Source organism: Chelonia mydas, chromosome 5 (assembly GCF_015237465.2).
Source record: "Chelonia mydas isolate rCheMyd1 chromosome 5, rCheMyd1.pri.v2, whole genome shotgun sequence".
NCBI lineage: Eukaryota > Metazoa > Chordata > Testudines > Cheloniidae > Chelonia > Chelonia mydas.
In genome coordinates, this window is record NC_051245.2 from 98,828,423 (window position 1) to 98,849,926 (window position 21,504).

Below are 21,504 nucleotides of genomic sequence, written 5' to 3' on the forward strand. Positions count from 1 at the left end.
TTTCAAAGGCTTTGCTCTATCCCTAATTCTTTTACATAACATTCATACCCATGGGACACAGGTTTCCAAACATCCCTGGCAATGCTTAACCAGTTCAGAAACATCTAAAAGGTTTTTGAAGTACGCTGTTCCTCAATAGAGGAAGAACTAAAATTGAGGGTGACAAAACGGTATATCCAAGGTTAGCAGCATTAGTTACAGGTATGATGGGTATAACACGGTTACAATGACAATCTTTACACTGTCCTTCCTTTACCTAATTTATTTGAGAAAGATCTGATATATGAATGAACAAATTGCTGGTTACTGCCTTTTTCAGGATAGTTTTCAGAAAAAAATTAATATCCTAAACTAGCTGGATTTAGGGGGTAGATTATACAAAATCAGTGTTAATCACCTGGTCTGTTTAAGCAACAACCGTCAGCACTGACACAGTTTGTTATCCTACTCACAAATCAGTCTGACAAAATGAATCTTAGAGACACAGACACTTTACTTTGGTTGCAGCCATTCCTCACCCTCCCTCAAGTATTTTAGCATACTACTTAATAAATATATGTAGGCTTGGCAGAATTCAGTTTTTTTTTTTAAATAATTTGACATAACATCAGTGTATTTGTAATATTTTTTATCAATTTAAGAATTCACAGTTGCACAAAATTATGGGTTTTAACCACGTTTTTCCTATTTTTATTCATTTAATTTTTCCCAGTTTCAGGAAATTATGGGGGTAAGGGGGTCAGAGAAAAATTATTTAATGACAGTAGATGTTGAGATTCAAAAACTTAAAGCTTTATAGCTGTTAAAACACAAATTGTCAATATCATATGTTGAAATATACAAAGTAGATATCCTTATCTAAGTAGATCTACTTATCAAACTAATAAAGTTCTCAAGGAGCTTTCTTACTTTGCCTACCTGTAAATTTCAGTTATCATCAGTGGAAATACTTTTTCGTCAGTTTCTGTAAGTAGGGTGAAATCGACATTTACCAATAAAAATCTAATCCTTCCAAGCCTAAATATATGCAAGATTCTTAGAGAATTGCCCCAATAGTTCATCTATATAAGTTTGCATTGCTACTTTCACTTCAGGGTATTTTATGTAGACATCAACTGATAAAAGTGAATCTGAAGACATTCAGATACCTTGCTGGCAGTCACAGTATGAAAAAACAAAACCCTGAAATGGTATAGAAAGATGGAGATCCAAAGGGAAAAAACTGTTTGCAGCCTCCAGAAAATAAACCACCACAAAAATATTTTGTCAGAAAGGGACATCCCCACCCCTCCGTACTTCTGCCGTATTGAGAAGAATAAAGCAATGGTATTATTTTTCTCTATGGAAAGAAGGGAGAAGAAGCTGAAGTCTAAGAAATGCATGTAGGTATGCAGAAAATGTGATTCCCACCAATGGGTGCATATATATTTCTTTTGTCTACTGTCAACACACTGACTAGCTGGATTTAGGGGTTAGATTTTCCAGACTTAACGTACCTCAAACTAAAGTCAATGGAGTTATCTTGGCTTTACACTGGTGTGAGAGCAGAATTTGCCCCACATGGTATTAGCTAGGTATTTCTACCATTATTTCTTTCTTCGAAGTTTCTACTCCTTTGAAACACCAGAATCTGCTGAACAAACAGGCTTGATTTGAGGATACGATGGGTTAACACAGCGTTCAGAAGGATAGATAAATCTTGAATGTCTTTATAATTATAGGTTTCAGAGTAGCAGCCGTGTTAGTCTGTATTTGCAAAAAGAAAAGGAGTACTTGTGGCACCTTAGAGACTAAAGAAAAGTTAGCTTTTCTTGTTTTAGCCCACATTGCCATCTAAACAAACGCATTACTTAAAATATGGTGCTAGCCTATAAAGAGTGACTGTCAAAATAGCCCATTTTTACTAAAAAGACCTTCTTCCTGTGCATTTTAGGTCAAATCTGCTTTCTGTAGTGATAAAGGTAAAATTATACTCCTGTTAGCAGTGCACAGCCAACATTGCAACAGGAGGGGGAGCTGGATTCTGTTTCTTCTTGCACATCATGAATAGAATTGTTAGCCAAGTTCTAAGTGCAGGGGAAAATCATGCCTTTCACTTACCCTCATGCTGCCCTTGTGCCTTTAGTTGGCATAACCTAAGGCATGATTTGACTTTCAGAATGCTTATTACTGGTGGTGATGCACGGGAAGAGTAGATTCCAGTTTGACTTGGGAATCAGTTTTTCTATCTGCTGGCCCTACAGTCTTGTTGTTGTAAACTGAGTGACTCTGATGTGGAATTATTGAGACATAATTAACAGAAACCCCACAATACCATTTCTAGTCACTTTTCAGACTGAAATAGCTCTGGCTAAGATCCCAGTATGGAAGCCAAAGCTGTTTTAGGAACAACAAACAGCAAAACGTATGAAAATTATTTTATAGTTCATGCTTGGTTATACTCATCTTAGTTTGAATGTAACATTTTTGTCTGTGTTTTTATTTCAGAAGGCAGAAGAGAATGCAGAGGGAATGGGATCTGATCTTGGTCCTGATGGAGAGGTAAAAATTTTAAAGGCCTTTTTCTCAAAGGAGTAGATACTACTAAATAAATCACATTATTTCTTGCTGGTTGGGAGCCAGATCCCAGAACCTTTACTTGCCCAAATAATCACATTAACTTCAAGGGACTACGTACAATGGAACTATTTGCATTGGTAAGGGTCGCAGGATCAGGCTCATGTGTATTTGCAGATATAGTTTATGAATACACATTGACACAGTTTATAATATTTCACAGTATAAGTAAAGTGTGTTTGGAAGTCATACTGTAGAATTATGATGAATATGTCATCCCAGGTTATCTTTATAGAATATGATCTGGTCATTTTAAATGAACATCAAAATGTAAAATTAGCGTTTATTTGAGAATTTTTAACTTATTATAAAGTAATTTGATTTCCTGTATTTTTCCCAAAGTTTGCTATGGCTCCTACTGGCAGTAATAGATTAATCTGTATTCTAGACTTGTGGCCCACTCCATTCAGGTACCTGAAGCAAGGATTTGGGATGAGATAGGATGCACTGTCACTATAACTTTCTTCTTAAATTATGCCCTTAAGTGCCTAAAAAGATCGATGTTTATAACCAGGAGAAAATATATCCAGATTAACTATCCTCCCATACAAGCCATTTTTTAAAGAGATCTGAAGCCTAGTCTCTGGAGCATTGTATATATCTCTGAGTATTCTGAAAATCCCTTTCAGCTTGTGCACATCTATGTGTAAAAGTGGATTTCTTGAGAACCAAATCTTTGTGTAGTACACAGTTTATTTGTCAAATATGGTTGTAAGCATAGCACATTATATTATCGCATCGGTAGGAAATAAGCCTACATCGGACAAGCACATCCGTTCCCTTCCTAGTATGGGATCAAATGTGCTGTATCATGATGGCTCCTTTGTCTGTCAGAAATAATTGTAAATGAAAACTTCTCCCATCATGTTCTTTGGACACTAAACTCTTCAGAGAAGCCAGTAAATATTTCTGGCTCCATAGTCCCCTCATTCAGTTACACTTAATATTGGGATATGCCTTTGCTTGATACTTGTGGAGATATTGTGACCTACTGTTGGCCCAGGTGCTGACCAAGACACTTTTGCTGTGGTTTTCAGTTTCTTTGTTTTTCTTTTGAAGCTTTAACTTTGCAAACTCTTGTTTGCTGTCTTTGTCTCTGTGGGAAAGAAAGTCCAGATGTCTTACACTGTGACATTGGCTTTCACTTTTAGCCCATTGATGAGAGCAGTCAGATGAGTGACCTTCCAGTCAAAGTGACTCACACTGAAACAGGCAAAGTTCTTCTTGGACCAGAAGCTCCAAAAGCAAGTCAGCTGGATGCTTGGTTAGAAATGAATCCTGGGTAAGTAGCTAAACAAACTAACAGGATTTTTAATAACTACTTTCACTTCTGTTGATACTTATAACAAGAGAAACATTGTTCCATTACCCACCCTTATTTCATTTAATTTATTCAGCTCTTTATAAAATGATTTGGAAACATATTGAATCTGAGTGGTGTTTTTTTTCTAAACACCTATTCTTTTGTCTTCTGGACCAGCTATGAAGTTGCTCCTAGGTCTGACAGTGAGGAGGAGAGTGACTCTGAATATGAGGAGGAGGTATGTGTACTTACTTATTTCATGTCTAAGAGCATATGAGGGGGAAACCTTGTTTTTCTCTCTAGTGAGCAGAGGGGGAAAAAAAATCTCATAAAGGAAAGGAACTACATGTGAAAACAATTGGAAGGACTGTTATGCCAACAAGAAAAACTAGCCCTTAGTGGAACACAGGAGGAGAGAGGAGTGTGTGTTCCATTTCTGGTTATTTATAATCATGATTGAGAACAAACAAGGAGATTCCTTTTGATAACAATATTCTACGACAGGAGATATGGTGACTCTGTTCTGAATAAACTGATACGTTGTATCTGTCAAATCTGTTTTATCTCCATATGCGTAGATTTGTAATTCTATTGAGAGACATACTTTCTTAATCCTTCTATTATTAAAAAGCTATCAACTTTGCGGGAGGAGGACAGAAGAGACAGATTTGCTGTTTGTGGTAATCAAGTGTTTGATTCAATAATAAGCAAAACTGTATTAAAAACATTTGGTAGAAGACATACACAGATCTTGGTTTTTGTAGCTACATGTAAGCTTTTGACAACTTAGCCCACTTTTTTTTTTTCTTGGTAATCTTTCAATGAAAGTGGTTGGCTGTGACCTTTCAGGTAACAGACTGTAAAAGGGGGCTGATTAAAGCAATGACGTGTCTGTATATGTTGATTTGTCTACCTTGTATCACCAGATCTTGGGTGTGCTCTAGGGATAAGGAGGCCAATGCGACTTCAGTTACTGCAAATGGGATGATGGGAGCAGAGAGAAGTTCACCTTAGAGTAGTTTTATTTATTTATTTTTTAAATTAAATACTTAAAAATAAGCCGCTTGTGTTTCTGGGGGCAATTCTAAATATTTTCTTTTTAGTCTGTGGACTGAAGCAGTGGTGACAATAGTGGAATTTTCACTCACCACTCAGCATGTTAGTTGTTCGAATATTGTTTTTATCCTCTTTTAATCTAGAATCAGAAAATATTGGCAGGGTCTTAAATTAAATATGTCAAGATGCAAAGATTATGCTTAGTTGATATTTCTTCACATGTTGCAAATAGAATTGCATTGTGCACGTTTTAAAATAATGTATGTTTTTACAATTGATTTAACAATGCACACTAAGGTGTGGCTCCTGCAAAGGCTTGCACACCTACTTAGTTTTATGTGCTATGGGTAGTGCCACTGAAGTCACAATATGTCCAGTTAAGCATGTGTGTAAGGCTTTGCTGATCGAGGCCTAATGACCTAACTCTGTGGGGTGCTGACAGTGATAACGCCTGTTGACCTTAGTAGGGTGGTAAAGGCTGTCAGCACCTCCAAATACTGGGCCCTGAGTGTAGTGTAGTGTAGATATAGATGTAGAATTAGATAAGATCTTCTACTCTCTATGTACAGTACTGGTACAGTTTTGTGGCAAGCAGAAAGAAAGGGAGAAATCATTCTAAAAGTAGTTTGCCTACAGGAGGCATAGGGATATTTGCTTTAACTGGTAAGAATTTAAGTTGTTACAAAATAGCAATACTTCAAAGGGAACCGAGATTCTTGGAGAAACCACAATAAGATCTGAAACCCTTTCATCCATTTATCAGCATCTGCAATATTAATTGGAAAGAAGGTAAATAATAAATAAGGAACAAAAAGTTTAATCTATTTAAAGATAATTTTAATAAATCAAAACACTAAAACAGCTCAGACCTAGTGGATCTTGTCAGTTTGATTGGCTTTTTTGTATGAATAGAGTGTATGTTATGAATCTTCAGTACGTTTTGAAGAAGGGTATATATATGATCTTCTCAATGAACAGGAAAAGAAGAGCTGTTTCAAATATGATGGAATTAAAATGGGAAAATTCATTTTCTAAGTGTTTTGCAGTTTGACCTTGGTTCACTTACATCACAGCAAGAAGGTTGCAATTGACAGAACAGAAGAGATGCCAATAACTCTTTCTTGTTAGGATTTCTTTTGTTGTAAAGCGGTGTCCAGTGAAAACTGTTGATAAAAACCTGAGTGAGGTCTGGCTGATGTTATGACCAAGAAAAATGTTACTATTCTATTTTTCTGTCCCCGCTCCTGTTTTTTGGTTGTCTCCTCTGTAGGATGATGATGATGAATCAAGTAGACTAGAAGCAGATGAGAAAATACTTCTGGATCCTAATAGTGAAGAGGTTTCTGAGAAGGATGCTAAGCAGATCATTGAGTGAGTGTACACTAGAATGCCTTCTGTGGGGGAAGGAGGTGGATTTCTTACACCGTCTTTAACTTTAGCTGCGTTACCTAATTTTATTAAGAGCACTTGAATAAGAAGTGACGGTTCAGAGCACTGAACAAATTGGTATAGTGTGAATAACATCATAACTCTTCTTTACCTATCTTCTAGGACAGCCAAACAAGATGTGGATGATGAATACAGTATGCAATATAGTGCTAGAGGGTCTCAGTCCTACTATACAGTCGCTCATGCAATTGCTGAGAGGGTGGAGAAACAGTCTGCTCTTCTTATTAATGGATCACTAAAACATTATCAGGTAAGAAGCCGAGTTGGAGTTTCCTTCTCAAGCTGTAAAAACCAGTTTATAGCCAGCTATAATTCTGCAGTTTAACCCTTGCTTTATACATGACTTTTGCACTGTTGCATAATGATGGCCAGGTATTTGTATAATATGCTTTTATTGAGTAAAGCATGTTATAATATAATATTTAAAAGTTTATGCTACGTTAGGAAGGTATGTAGGAATGAATGCTGCTTTCATCTCTGAGTGGATCAGATTTGTGTTGCACTGAATCGCAAGATCTCCATTTGGGTAGAAAATGATTGTCTGGAAAAGAAGGTTGTATTCTGCCTTCCCAATGGAAAAGTCACACGCGTCACCTGTATAATAATATCATCTCTAAGTGTACCTGTAATTGTCATCTTCATTGGAGAACAGTAGTGATCCAGTTTGGGTTTTTGCTTATTGTTTTAGTGACATACTTTTTATAAAATGCCACCCTAATATTTCAGTGCACTAACCAGTTGAATCCAGAAACCTCTTTATTCTGGATGCTGTTGGTTTGGCTATGGAGAGAATTGTGCTCTGAGGATAGGACTGGGGGGTGGGTACCTTTGCGTGGCCTGTGGCCACTCCCTGTGGCCTCGGAAAAGTCATTTGTGGCTTTTTTTCTTTTTTTTTTTTTTTTTTTGAGGCACTGAGTATCTGTAGTTCCCTAGCAGATTACTGAGAACTGCAGGTGCTCAGCATTGTTTTCAATCTGACCGCTTGGCTCTTTCTCAGTTTCCTTGCCTGAAAAATGGAGAATAATACTTTCTTATCTAAACAACAAGGATGATGTGAAGATACTTTTTTTTTTTTTTTTAAAGTGTTCATAGAACACTAGAAGGAAGGGCAACCTTAATTCTTACACATCCTAACTTTTCAGTGATTGACTTTGCAACCCAAAAATTCTTTTTTTTTGTAGTTTTTTTAAAATGCAAACTAAAAACCCCGAAATTCTAGCATGTCAGGTTGGGGCCTAGATCCGTAGCGCAGGCCTCTACTGCTTGAGTGAATGGTGTCGCTGGCTGCTGTAGCAGGTAGGGTGTTATTCTCTATGTGGACCAGCACAAGTGGGGGATGAGGCACACTTTGCCAGTGAGTTTCACCGGGATTTGCTGACAATAGAGGAATGGTGAGACTCAGGAATCCTGGGTTCAATCCCAGGTTCTTGAGGGGAGTGTGTCTTAGTGGATATAGAGCCCTCTGCCCCAGTCCTTTCCCCTCCTCTTTTTCTCCATCTGCTCCTCTCACTGAACCACTCTGCTCCTATTTCCCTCTTCCCCTGCCCTCTCCTCACCTCTCTGCATTCCAGTCAAGCTACTTCCTCTTTCTCCGTGCTGCCTGTGGGCCAGCATGGAACATTCATAACACAGGAGTGAGTCTTTCTTTTCTTCGTTCTGCTGTCACAGCAGCCACCTGCAGCTGGGCAAAGAAATTAGAAAGTCCTGCTCAGCCTTTGCAGCTCTTGGGCTCAGTAAAGACTGGAACTTCTGAGAATTTAGCAGTTAAACTCTACTAAGTCTCTACAGAGCATGTGTGAACTGTGAATCCCCATCCCTCCCCCCCCCGAGACTTTTTGGTTGGCCAAATTTTGATGAATTCTCATGGGGACAAGAAAAGGTACATCTCTACACCAGGGTGACAGCCCCCATCCTATAACCAAATTTCAAGTCCTTGCTCCATCAAATTTCTAGTCCCCTCTCCAGAGTATGGAGAATGGTAGAGCTTGTCAATGAAGCAGCTGTAAGGATTTTTTATGTGGACAACACAGTATATTTTTCTGTAATCTCATTCTTACAAATATTTCAGCCTGAACAGTTCAAATTTGACTAAGTTATACATAGAATCCTGTGAAACTCTATATATTTTTCTAATTTTTCATTTTATTTTTCAGGACATTTGTTTGATTTTGTTTTATCCATTTTAGCCATGTGGTGGGGGAGTTGGGTCCTGTCCCTGTGGAAGGAGAGCAAGAGGCCCTGTGGGTTGGTATTGCAAAATGAGCCCTCCTCACACACATGTCGCAGCAGCAGATCCTGTCCTGCAGGGCGGGGCCTGGCTCCCCACCATAGGCTCTGACTCTTTGGGTGCTCCAGCTCTGAAGCACCCATAGAAAAACATTAGTGGGTGCTTAGCACCCACCGGCAGCCAGCTCCCTCCCTGCACCTCCCACCAGCACCTCCCACTGCTGGTGGCCCCGCCGATCAATTCCTCCCCCTCCCTCCCCTCACCTCCTGCCTCCCACGATCAGCTGTTCCGCGGCATGCAGGAGGTGCTGGGGGGAGAGGGAGGAGCCGGGACAGGGTACGCTTGGGGGAGGGGGCAGAGCGGGGGCAGGCAGAGGAGGAGTGTAGCTTTGGGCAAAGGGGTGGAGTGGGGGCGGCGCCTGGGGATGAGCACCCACGGGGAAAAGGAGGAAGCCAGCCCAGGCATTGTGACTTGGCACACTGGGTCTCAGTGCTGCTCAGGTTTGGCCTGACCGCCCTTGTGTCATGGTGACATAGGGGCAGCTGTACCAATTTTGGGTGCAAGGCATTGTGACCTGGTGCATGCACTCACTCAGATTTGGCCCAGCTTCCTCTCTGCTATCGTGGTGGAGGAGTGGCCGGACAAACCTTGAGTGGAGCTTTGACTATGTGCTAGCTCACAACACCTGGAGTAGGGAGCCAGGCCTGCCCCACAGGGCAGCAGCTGATGCTATAGGTGAGTTTTTCAGACTTTTTTCATATTATATGTTTTTCTTTATTTTATGTTATTTCATATTTGCAAAAAACACCGGATTCTAGTTGTAAGCAAATGAAAAACAGCATCTTGTAATGGAAAGTATTAGGCAACTTCAACTATAGGCATTGCTACCAACTCTGCCTATAATATAAAAAATCTTCTGCTTGTACAAAACAAAACTCTGAAGCTTGGTCCATATTGGACCTAAATATCAGCAGTGACTTTCATGCAGATATGATGGGATATTATGTGCTGGTGGTTCCCAGTGCATCCACTGTTGAAGGAAACCAAGCACCAAAGCAGTAAGTGAAGTGAAAGCCTGACTTCAGTAACACTAGGATTAATTACGTGTGCAGCTCTCAGATAATTGAAGCGATTATTCTTCATTTCAGATCCAGGGCCTGGAATGGATGGTTTCACTTTATAATAACAATTTGAATGGAATTTTAGCTGATGAAATGGGGCTAGGAAAGACCATACAGACTATTGCACTCATCACTTATCTGATGGAGCACAAAAGACTCAATGGCCCCTATCTCATCATTGTTCCCCTTTCGTAAGTAAAGAAATTCATTCCACTGTTTTATCTTTCTATGCATTGCAAATTGGCTCATTAGCAGCACGCACTTGTTTTTCACTTAATGGTAAGATGAAGCACGCAGTGGGACTACATTGAGTATGTACTCTGAATCTAGCCTGTGATTACTTTGCCACAGTGATTGGCTGGCATTGCGAGGATGACCAGATGGATGATAAAAGCACTTGGTTCCTTTAGTTTTGCTGTCCACTCAGCAGGCAACTGTATAGTATCTCTTATTCAGAGTAACTTATTCCTGACGTGATTAACAAAAGAGGAAACGTACCTTTCTTCTTTTTTATATTACATGCTGCAGTTTTCCCTGTTCAGTTTTTAAAGTGCTACTTGCAGCCTATTATTAGATCTTTAAAAGGCACCCCACCAAATATTAGGTAGTTGTGCTTTAACGACACTGGATTTTCTTGTAATGATAGTATAAGTAACTGTCTGATGTGGAGTTGCTTATTGTCCCTAACCATTGATCTCCAACCTCTGCCCAGTGTATTCTTCTTTGTCTTATTTTGCCCCCTTTTCCTGCGGTTCTGCACAGCATCCCTTTATTTATTGTGATTTTTTCTGAATGTGCTCTACTCTGGTCTCTGCAGGAATTGGTTGTTGGTTTCTTGAAACAGATTGCTTTAAAGAGACATTATCAAGTTGTCATAAATATAAAGGGAAGGCTAACCACCTTTAAATCCCTCCTGGCCAGAGGGAAAAAACCCGTTCACCTGTAAAGGGTTAAGAAGCTAAAGATAACCTCGCTGGCACCTGACCAAAATGACCAATGAGGAGAGAAGATACTTTCAAAGCTGCGGGGAGGCGGGGAGGAACAAAGGGTTCTCTCTGTCTGTGTATTGCTTTTGCCGGGACCAGAGCAGGAATGCAGGTCAGAACTCCTGTAAAGGGTTAATAGGTAATCCAGTTAGATATGTGTTAGATTCTGTTTTGTTTAAATGGCTGATAATATAAGCTGTGCTGAATGGAATGTATGTTCCGGTTTTTATGTCTTTTTGTAACTTAAGGTTTTGCCTAGAGGGATTCTCTATGTTTTGAATCTGATTACCCTGTAATGTATTTACCATCCTGATTTTACAGAGGTGATTCTTTTACTTTTTCTTCAATTAAAATTCTTCTTTTAAGAGCCTGATTGCTTTTTCCTTGTTCTTAAGTTCCAAGGGTTTGGGTCTGTGTTCACCTATGCAAATTGGTGAGGATTTTTATCAAGCCTTCCCCAAGAAAGGGGGTGTAGGGCTTGGGGGGATTTTGGGGGGAAAGACGTTTCCAAGTGGGCTCTTTCCCGGTTATATTTTGTTAGACGCTTGGTGGTGGCAGCAATAAAGTCCAGGGACAAAAGGTAAAATAGTTTGTACCTTGAAGAAGTTTTAACCTAAGCTGGTAAAAATAAGCTTAGGGTTTTTTTTCATGCAGGTCCCCACATCTGTACCCTAGAGTTCAGAGTGGGGAAGGAACCTTGACACGAGTACTGTAAAACTTCTGTAGTGTTGTTTTGTCCCTAAGTGATACATATCTTACAACTGGCTGTGGAGTGGCTTTGGCATTCTAATTAGAAGGTTGCTAAGAAAGTTACCAGTTGTTTGGGCTCTGTAGGTGTTAGCACAATATTATTATTCCTTATGTGGTCTACTTTGAAGTGCCCCACCTTCTGGCTCTGCTGCAGCAACCATTAACTAACTTCCAGAGCTGTGCACAATCCTACTGACACTAGTGATGCCGGGATCAGACATAAAGAGAAATGCATGACTGGAGAGCGAGCCCTGTTACTAATACAGGGTTTCCAAGGGGAAGGAAGTTGTGCTATCGATTTTCAAGAGTACAATGGAGACTCGAAACGTGATGTTTTTAAAGTACTCGATATTGTCTTTTTTTAAGTTTTATAAAGAGGAGGAGCTGAGACCTGAAGTATTTTACCAATTCCTTTAGCCTTTCTTTAAGACTATTCAGTGTGTTAGTACAGTTAAAATCACGTAGTGCAAAAATGAAGGTACATAAGTGGCTGACTGACACAACAGTGGTGCTGGATGCTAATAGCGCATCATCACAAGTTAACAGCACTGATACCTTTTACCTTGGACTTTGTGGGGCTATGTCTGAGAAGTTGCAAGTTGCATCCGATGGAGTGAGCTGTAGCTCACGAAAGCTTATGCTCAAATAAATTTTTTAGTCTCTAAGGTGCCACAAGTACTCCCTTTTCTTTTTGCGGATACAGACTAACATGGCTGCTACTCCGAAACCAAGTTTTACTTGTTACAGCTGAGCAGCATGAGATGACAGATATGTCTTTTCTGTGCAGATTCATCTATTCTCGCTTTTTTAGTAGGTGTGTTAACATGAACCTAAAGTTAGGCATGTGCTTAAGTGCTTTGCTGAATCAGGGCCAAAACAGATTTCTAAATAAGACTTAAAGACATTTTTCCCAAATCAGTTCTTTCCTCACATCTCAAATGAAGATGGCTCATACAGCATATCAAAATCTGCATGTTTCCTTTTTAATATTCAATCTACATGTTCAAGGCAAAGATATGGAAGTAAGTAAGAAGTTTGTTGGGGACTCAGCTTTCATTGTGAAAGAGGTATTAAGGTGACAAAGTTATAAATAATACCTTAGATTTAAACATAATTAGATATGATACTAAATTGTTCATATTCTTAATTTCTTACCTAGGACTTTATCTAACTGGACATATGAATTTGACAAATGGGCTCCTTCTGTGGTGAAAATTTCTTACAAGGTTTGATTTGCTTTCTCTATTTGTATAACATTGAAAGAGTGAAAAATAGACCCTCCTCTTCCACATTTCCCAAGCTAATCTGTAAACTCTGTTTGGCTGTAAAGTTTTGTCATGTGCATCATGTACTAAACAGTGACAGTTAATCATCCCAAACAGGTTACTATAATAAACCATAATTACTTTCAAATAGTGAAATGCAGAAGAAAATTGTTAATTATCATATTGCAAGGTTTCTGATGAGAGTAATACAAATGATAAATAAGACACATTTTGTATATTGCTGAATACTTTCATGTTATACTACTGTATTTTCAATTGTTCCTATAAAGTCAAGCAGTTACCAAGGAGACTAGATAGATTGACTGACTGCTGCTACTTCCATATAAACAGAGCTTTGCAGTCCAGCAGCTAGTTTCCTGGTATGAGGTTACTGTAATTTTTCTCTTCTCTTCTCCCTCCCGTGGTCTTCATTGGGGAAACCATTCTGAAGGGATCTGGAATATGTCAATACATTGTTTGATTTTGCTTTTTAGCACACTCATACAAACACCTTTTCTCTGCTAACCCATGACTGTAAGAAATAGCAGAGGACTATAAACAATTATTTTTTCATCCTTTATTTTATTTTCTCTTCACTTTCAGGGGACACCTGCCATGCGTCGCTCACTTGTTCCTCAGCTTCGAAGTGGAAAATTTAATGTTCTTTTAACTACTTACGAATACATAATAAAGGACAAACACATTCTTGCTAAGGTAAAAATTGATTTCTGTCACCTCTTAACTGCAAACCCTCCTCCGTGTCACCAGATTGTGTCTTGCATGAAACTTTTATTACATTGCCCATAGAAATCATAGAAATGTAGGACTGGAAGGGACCTCGATAGGTCATCTAGTCCAGTCCCCTGCACTGGAGGCAGGACTGAGTGTTATCTAGACCATCCCCAATAGATGTTTGTCTAACCTGTTCTTAAAAACCTCCAATAATGGAGATTCCACAACTTCCCTAGATAATTTGTTCCAGTGCTTAATGACGTGTACAGTCAGGAAGATTTTCCTAATGGCTAACCTAAATCACCCTTGCTGCAATTTAAGCCCATTACTTCTTTTCCCCTCCTCAGTGGATAAGCGGAACAATTTATCACCCTCCTCCATATAACAACCTTTTACATACTTGAAGACTGTTATCATGTGTGTCTCTCTCCCCCCGCTGTCCCCTTCAGTCTTCTCTTCTCCAGGCTAAACAAACCCATATTTTTCAATCTTTCTACATAGGTCATGTTTTCTAGACCTTTAAACATTTTTGTTGCTCCCCTCTGGACTTTCTCCAATTTGTCCACCTCTTTCCTGAAGTGTGGTGCCCAGAACCGGACACAGTACTCCAGTGGAGACCTTCTCAGTGCTGAATAGAGTGGGAGAATTACTTTTTGTGTCTTGCTTTCAACATTCCTGCTAATACATTGCAGAATGATGTTTGCTTTGTCCAACAGTATTACTTTGTTGACCCATATTTAGTTTGTGACCCACTATAACCTCCAGATCCTTTTCTGCAGTATGCCTTCTCAGGCAGTCATTTTCCATTTTGCATTTGTGCAATTGATTATTCCTTCCTATGTGTAGTACTTTGCATTTGTCCTTATTGAATTTCATCCTGTTTAATTTAGACCATTTCTCCAGTTTTGTTAACATCATTTGGAATTCTGATCCTGTCCTCCAAAGTGCTTGCAACCCCTCCCCGCTTGGTATTGTCAGCAGACTTTAAAAGTGTACTGTCTATGCCATTATCCAAGTCATTTATGAAAATATTGAATAGAACCAGACCCAAACCGATCCCTGCAGGACCCCACTCGATGTGCCCTTCCAGCTCAATTGTGAACCATTGCTAACTACTCTGAGTACTCTTTCCAGGTAGTTGTGCACCCACCTTATAGTAGGTTCATCTAGGCTATGTTTGTCTAGTTTTGCTTATGAGAAGGTCATATGAGACAGGTATCAAAGCCTTACTAAAAGCAAAATATATGACTTCTACCATTTCCCACCACTCACAAGGCTTGTTACCTGATCAAAGAAAGATGTTAGGTTGGTTTGACGTTATTTGTTCTTGACAAATCGGTGTTGAATGCTCCATATTTCCTTCTAGGTGCTTACAAATAGAATATTTGATTATTTGCTCCATTATCTTTCTGGATACTGAAGTTAAAATGATTGGTCTATAATTCCCTGCATTGTCCTTATTCCTCTTTTTATAGATAAGTACTATATTTGCCCTTTTCCAGTTCTTATGTCTCTCTCCCATTCTCCATGAATTCTCAAAGATAATCCCTAATGGCTCAGAGATCTCTTCAGCTAGATCCTGAAGTATTCTAGGATGCATTTCGTGAGGCCCTGCTGACCTGAAGACTTCTAATTAGTCAAAGTAATTCTTAACTTGTTCTTTTCATGTTTTAGCCTCAGATTCTGTCCCATTTAAACTGATGTTCACTATGTTAGTTATTCAATCAGTGCTATCTTTTTTGTGTGTGTGAAAACTGAAATAAAAGAGGCATCTAACACTTTGGCCATTATTGCAGTTTTTTGATATTGTCCTCCATCCTCATTTGGTAATGGGACTATGCTGTCCCCAGTCTTCCTTTTGCTTCCCATGTATTTATAAAATGCTTTCTTGTTACCCTTTATATTCCTACCTAGTTTAATCTTGTTTTGTGCCTTTCTGATTTTGTCCCTACATGCTTGTGTTATTGTTTTGTATTCATCCTTTGTAATTTGACCTAATTTCCACTTTTTGTGTGTCTCTTTTTTGAGTTTTAGGTCATTGATAATCTCCTGGTTAAACCAGGGTGGCCTCTTACCATACTACTGTCTTTCCTACGCATTGGTATAGTTAGCTCTTGGACCCACAATAGCGTCTCTTTAAAAAATTACCAACTGTCTTGAACTCTTTTTTTTCCCCGAAAGTGTGATCATATTTGTTTCTCTGTTCTGTAAAGCAGAGTCCCTGGATCTTCTCTATGCTTTTTAATAGTATTTATCCTGATCTTCAATCTGTGACCTCTGCTATTCCAGTTCTATGTTTCTGGGCAGAGACTGACCCCTATTACAAAATTTCTGGTTGTGTGGTGGTTTTTATTTGTGGCCACATAATAACTTATGCCTTAAATTTTATATCCAGAAAACTTTACTTCACCTAAGGATCCAGTTTTCTTAATCTAAATGTGTCCTAAGTATTGTTGTTATTGTTTAAAAACTCTCAAACTGACATGAATATTGATGCCTCAGTGGTAGTGGATGTATTTTTAAAATGTGCAACTAAGGTATTAGTAGTACTCTCGATATACATAAGCAGACCAACAAGAGAGACCTGGTGATCTTATTGTCACTCTGTCATTCCTTTCCCTTCCTCTCTGTCTTTTGTTAAGACTCTGACTTGTCATGTTCAATGTAGTTTACATGCTTTTTGGAGCATAGATGCTGCCTGGACGCGTTTGGGGAGGCACCTAGTACATCTCTGAATGCATGAAAAAATAATTAATACTAAATCCCAACAGTTTGTATTGTGCATGCAGCATTTTTCTCTCCTCCAGTTTTTGCCCACCTTAGTTCCTTGTCTTCAGCTCTTAGGCTGTAGGTGGCATTGGTCTCCATGTTTCAACATCTTCTCTGACTCTGCATTAAATCTTTCGTGGTGGGAGCTGAAATTTCCTGGGGTGACATCCATTGCTGGCTTCCTTCATTAAGAAGTTGCAGTGCCTGAAATGGCCCTGGTTACATTGCCCTGTTTTGTTTCCTCACATTTAAGTTAGATGGAAGGATTTGGCTGAACTAAAGGAATGAGTATTTTTGCTGTCTTATGTGCCTGTTTGAAAACGTATATTTGCTTCTTCTGAGTTTTTACTTGTGACGACTTCATTTAGAGTTCTTGGTTTTTCCTCTTCCCCTAATAACTCCTACCCTGACCCTACAGTATTAGGTCTCCTAAGGACACCACCCGGTAAAAGATCCTAATGTGGGGAATGAGCTGTTAGCAGTTGCAGGCTCAGATACAGTTGTACCTTAGCCTCCGTTTGTTCCTCCTCCATTATGTACAAGGTCACTTCTGCCTGGATAACACTATATTGGACTTCTGTCCCCAACAAGAACTACTCTTAAAGCTAAAATAGCCAAGACCCAGCCTCTCTTTCCTGTTCAATGCGGGTGGGAAGCACTTAGCACTTATTCTGGCAGTGTCTCATCTCCATGTCAAAGGGTCACTTTTCTGAGTTCACTAACTCGGCCAGAATTTTTTCCTGTTGCAGATTCGATGGAAGTATATGATAGTAGATGAAGGCCATCGAATGAAGAACCATCACTGCAAGCTGACTCAGGTCTTGAACACCCACTACGTGGCCCCTAGACGGATTCTGTTGACTGGGACACCACTGCAGAACAAGTTGCCTGAACTTTGGGCTCTCCTCAACTTCCTCCTCCCCACCATTTTCAAGAGCTGCAGTACCTTTGAACAGTGGTTTAATGCTCCATTTGCCATGACTGGAGAAAGGGTACTGGAATGGTTTGCTTAAATCTAATCAGAAATAAACAATAGGATGAAAACAAAATGGAACCCATGGTGTAGGAATAGCATTTGAACTGTCCCTTGTACTCACAGAATTATCATCCTAATGTAACAGTTACCTTCATTACAACTTTACAATTCTTCACTTAAATTTCTCTTTCTGGACTCGGAGTCCTGTTTAATAATAAAATACAAGAGTACAGCATGGGGTAAATATTGCACATGTATTTGTAATGAGGTATAATCTCCCACATAGTCATAATATGACACAGTTCGCTGATTTATGTTGTAGTAACTCTTATAATTACATTTGTGAAGGTGGACTTAAACGAGGAAGAGACTATTCTGATCATCAGACGTCTCCACAAAGTGTTACGACCCTTCTTGCTGAGGAGACTGAAGAAAGAGGTTGAATCTCAACTGCCAGAAAAGGTTTGTGGGGGGAGGATTTCATGAAAAACTTGTTCCCCAGTGTCTGGGATTTTTGTACAATTGTTTTTCTTTTTTAAAAGCACCATACAATATAGCTGTTCAGGTGATCCTACAGAAGGAAACTTCCTAGAGCCCCCAGTTAATTTTTAAGAAAAATCTTTAAATTAACTAAGATTTCCCTTTACAAAGAAGAAAAAGCTACAGGTGAGGACTTTGGAAGTTGGCAGAGGATTCCTGTGTGCTCAGTCATTCATCCAAATCCTGTGTTTGACAGTTTTGCTAAAACTGTCAGTACTAAAGTCTACAATATAGTTTTAGTACAGCTTAAAGCTAACCATGTCTGCTAAAACTGGTTTACATAAAATGTTTGTTTCCACAGTATTTATATTCAGGGCATTAATAAAAACCAGCCTGACTTATTACTGAGGGTCAGATTCTGCCGCCTTTACTCTCTCTGGTAGTTGCGTTGAAATAATTGAAACTCATAAAGTCCCATGTTAGTAAGGGTAACAGACTCTGATTCTGCATTAGGGAGTCAGAAACTTTCCAACGCTGTCTTGTGGAGTTTTTTTAATCTTACACACAGCTTTTAACCAGGTTGTCATGCATCTAGGAATTTTTCAGAGCCAGATAACTAAAAAAATCCAGCTTGGCTCCTTCTGCAGTTGGAAGGGTTTGTTTCACATTTTACAAGAGACATATATAAACGCTATAAGTTACTTCATCTTTGATTAAATATGCAAGTGCCAAAGTTTACACCCTGTTAGAATCCCAAACTGAATTTGGAGGATACAGGAATCCAACCATTTGTGCCTTTCTGACACACCAAGCCCGTGCCAAATGCTGATCATATTTCTGTCTTTTCAGTTATATACAGCTAAAATTTAAGCCTAAAAAATAATGTATTGCAAAAGAAAACAATTACTCTTGACTTTCTCCCTTCCCCTAAACCTGTTCTATCAGTGTGAGTGGGCAGATGATTGAAATATACAAAAATTCTGCTCTCGGAAACACATTCAGGAGTCAAATCAATGGAGGAGAGGGATGGAGAAAAAGGAACAGCATTGCACTGATATTAAGTGAACCTTGAAAACTATTTTTTACCATTCCTGCATTACACAAGATCAGTGTGGCAGATAGCAGAGGATATGTCGCAACCAAACTTCACAACAGTTAGCAATATGTGGCATACTATCTCCTTTACCTTACTGAGAAGACAGAACTAACCTGGACTTAATTAGTGCAACCTGTAAATATAGGATGTGATTCAGAAGAAATGCTGCCCTAGCAATCTGTTATACTGTGCTTGGGATGAGAGAGCTCCAGGACCTGGATGCCAGCCTTCAGGAGGACACAATATGTGCCAGGTAGCCTGGGAGCATAAGGGAGTCCTGAATTACACCCATTTTGCTTGCCAGTTCCAGCGTGACTGTCTGGCACAAGCTTTTCCAGGCCATGGTCAAGATACTAAGAGGGGTACTCCTGCCTACGTTGCTTTCCAGCCTCCCAAGATGTAACTCTGTAAATATAGAGGCAAATGGATGAATTCAATCAAAACAGAACATAAAGATTTTGGAAAGGTCTTCCTGTTAATTTTCTTTGTTATTCCGCCAGCGTCTCATGTTGTAAATGTGACACAGCGGGTCCTTGCTTACTGTGGACCCAGTTCTGTTCTCACTGAAGTACATGGAAAAACTGGCAAGATTGAACTTTGGTTCCCAAATAATCAGCAACAAGGAGACTTCGTATTTAGTTATGTTAGATCAATTTCTAGGCACATTTATTTCAGTACGTACTGTGTTAATTACAAGAAATAGTCAGAGCCTTTATGGATCTCTGGCTACGAAGTGGGGCTTGCCAGTGCTGTGCAAGTGTGGGGAAGATGTTTCAGTCAACCTCTTCCTCTCTGGCCTGCGACAGTCTAACGATCTCTGTCTTATCAGAACACAATGCAAACAGCACAAATGCTGAAAGATAAATAGGTGAGAACCACAGCATTCAAGTCCAAATGAAAGTTGTGTGGGAGAAGGAGTCTGGGGTTTTAGTTTGCCCAACTGTAAACAGAGGGGGCAGCTGTAAAATTCAGCTCTGGCTTCAAATATGGAGTTTGGGGGATATTTGACTCCCCAGTTAAACCCAAAACAATTAAAGGTAAGTAGTAATAGGGATATTTTGTTACATGATTTTTATTGTGACATTGTACTAACATTGACCGGGATCAGCATTTTGAAGATATAAACCAGCTCAGTAGTACAATTTATTTAATGAAAGGGGCATATAATACACATCTTTAAGTGTTGTGAACGTTATTGCTATTATGCCTTCCTCCCTCCCAACATACAGTGTTCATACCAGCCCCCTTTGCAACATTTTTGATTAATTTTAGCTTGGAACATACTCAGATTTGAGACTTGACTGAATTGCTACCAGTACAATCCCATTATTTACATTTTTATTGCAGTTCAGATTTCTCCCCGTTGACTGTCAGCGACAGCCACTGTATTCGGTAGCTTTATTAAAAAAGAGGGATTGATAAAATGCTTAACTGTGTTTGTTTAGGGGAGTTGTAGTTGTATCCCCCTATTTTAAAAAAAAAAAAGTTTTCAAGTCCAGTGTGGTGCATTGGAATTGTTGACACAAAATGGCTATTGATAGTTCCATCTTGTCTGACAGGTTCTTGGTAAGGAAGCTACTAAATGAATATTCAGTTCCCTCTCATCTGTGACCTCATACTCCTGATCCTCTGAGCTGAAAATAATCCAGTCATGTTTTAATCAGTTTATTAAACATTAGGTGGCTTGCTGATTTACTTTTAATCACATCCTGCAAGATTTCTAGCCATTAATATGGCTTTGAGTGCATATTGTGATTTTTAGTCTAATTATTAAAAACACAGAGAGCATATACCAAGCCAGATTTTATGCATGAGTTATTTTGTAGAAAAGTGTGTGTGTTTAAAATTATGTAGGAAAAAAAACCTACCTGTATTACTGGCTTTGATACTGATACATGATCAAAACAAACTAAAGACGAGTTAGTTCAGCCAGTGTTATCTGAGTTGTATTTTTGGGTTTACACCATACTTTACTATAATTGCAAACCGTTCTCTCATTCTTACCTGTATGTTTAGAAAAGAAAATACATATTTCCATCCAAACGTTCTTAAATGGCATTATACTTAGGGCTGAATGTGAATCTCATTTGTTTTGTGACAGGTATACAACCACAACTGATCTTTTAAAAATATTTCGCAAGTTTAATAAAGAAAATTCACAAGTTATTGGCCGTTCATTTTGAGAGCCCTTAACCAATTATAAAAAGAGAAAATATAAAAATCTCTCTTTTTGGCTTCTTTGCTGAACATCATTGAATTCTCATGCTCAGAGAGACCAAACAATTTACAGCAGACAGGGAACCCAAAGAAACTTTGGAGACAACCATTAAAATGAGTGGATCTGGATTCCAAGAGTGTGGGTGACCACTTTGCAATTCTCTCTTTCTCCCCGGGAGATGTAAGATGTTGCTGGGATACAGGTGTTCCTATGAGGGGAAAGACCTGCAGTTAAATCATCCTAACATTATTATAGCCTGGCAAAACTCTGTGCTCCATTTACTTACTGTTATTTTTCACACTAGGTTGAATATGTGATCAAATGCGACATGTCAGCTCTTCAGAAGATTCTCTACCGCCATATGCAAGCGAAGGGAATCCTCCTCACAGATGGCTCCGAGAAAGACAAGAAGGTACAAAGGGAACTATAATACTTAACAATACATTATGGCGGTGTGTTT

The 21,504-nt window shown here is 39.1% G+C and overlaps 1 protein-coding gene across 7 annotated transcripts in view; it reads left to right on the forward strand.

The window, feature by feature from the left end:
* SMARCA2 (SWI/SNF related, matrix associated, actin dependent regulator of chromatin, subfamily a, member 2) overlaps nucleotides 1–21,504 on the forward strand; it is a 182,645-nt gene that overhangs the window by 65,059 nt on the left and 96,082 nt on the right. For all 7 annotated transcript variants that reach the window (XM_007065585.4, XM_007065583.4, XM_043547242.1 and 4 more), the window contains 11 exons: nucleotides 2,488–2,541; nucleotides 3,768–3,898; nucleotides 4,097–4,157; nucleotides 6,246–6,346; nucleotides 6,527–6,674; nucleotides 9,800–9,963; nucleotides 12,668–12,734; nucleotides 13,377–13,487; nucleotides 17,024–17,266; nucleotides 17,599–17,712; nucleotides 21,349–21,456. In XM_007065585.4, the coding sequence (XP_007065647.1) occupies nucleotides 2,488–2,541; nucleotides 3,768–3,898; nucleotides 4,097–4,157; nucleotides 6,246–6,346; nucleotides 6,527–6,674; nucleotides 9,800–9,963; nucleotides 12,668–12,734; nucleotides 13,377–13,487; nucleotides 17,024–17,266; nucleotides 17,599–17,712; nucleotides 21,349–21,456 (1,302 nt within the window). The remainder of the gene's footprint in view (nucleotides 1–2,487; nucleotides 2,542–3,767; nucleotides 3,899–4,096; nucleotides 4,158–6,245; nucleotides 6,347–6,526; nucleotides 6,675–9,799; nucleotides 9,964–12,667; nucleotides 12,735–13,376; nucleotides 13,488–17,023; nucleotides 17,267–17,598; nucleotides 17,713–21,348; nucleotides 21,457–21,504) is intronic.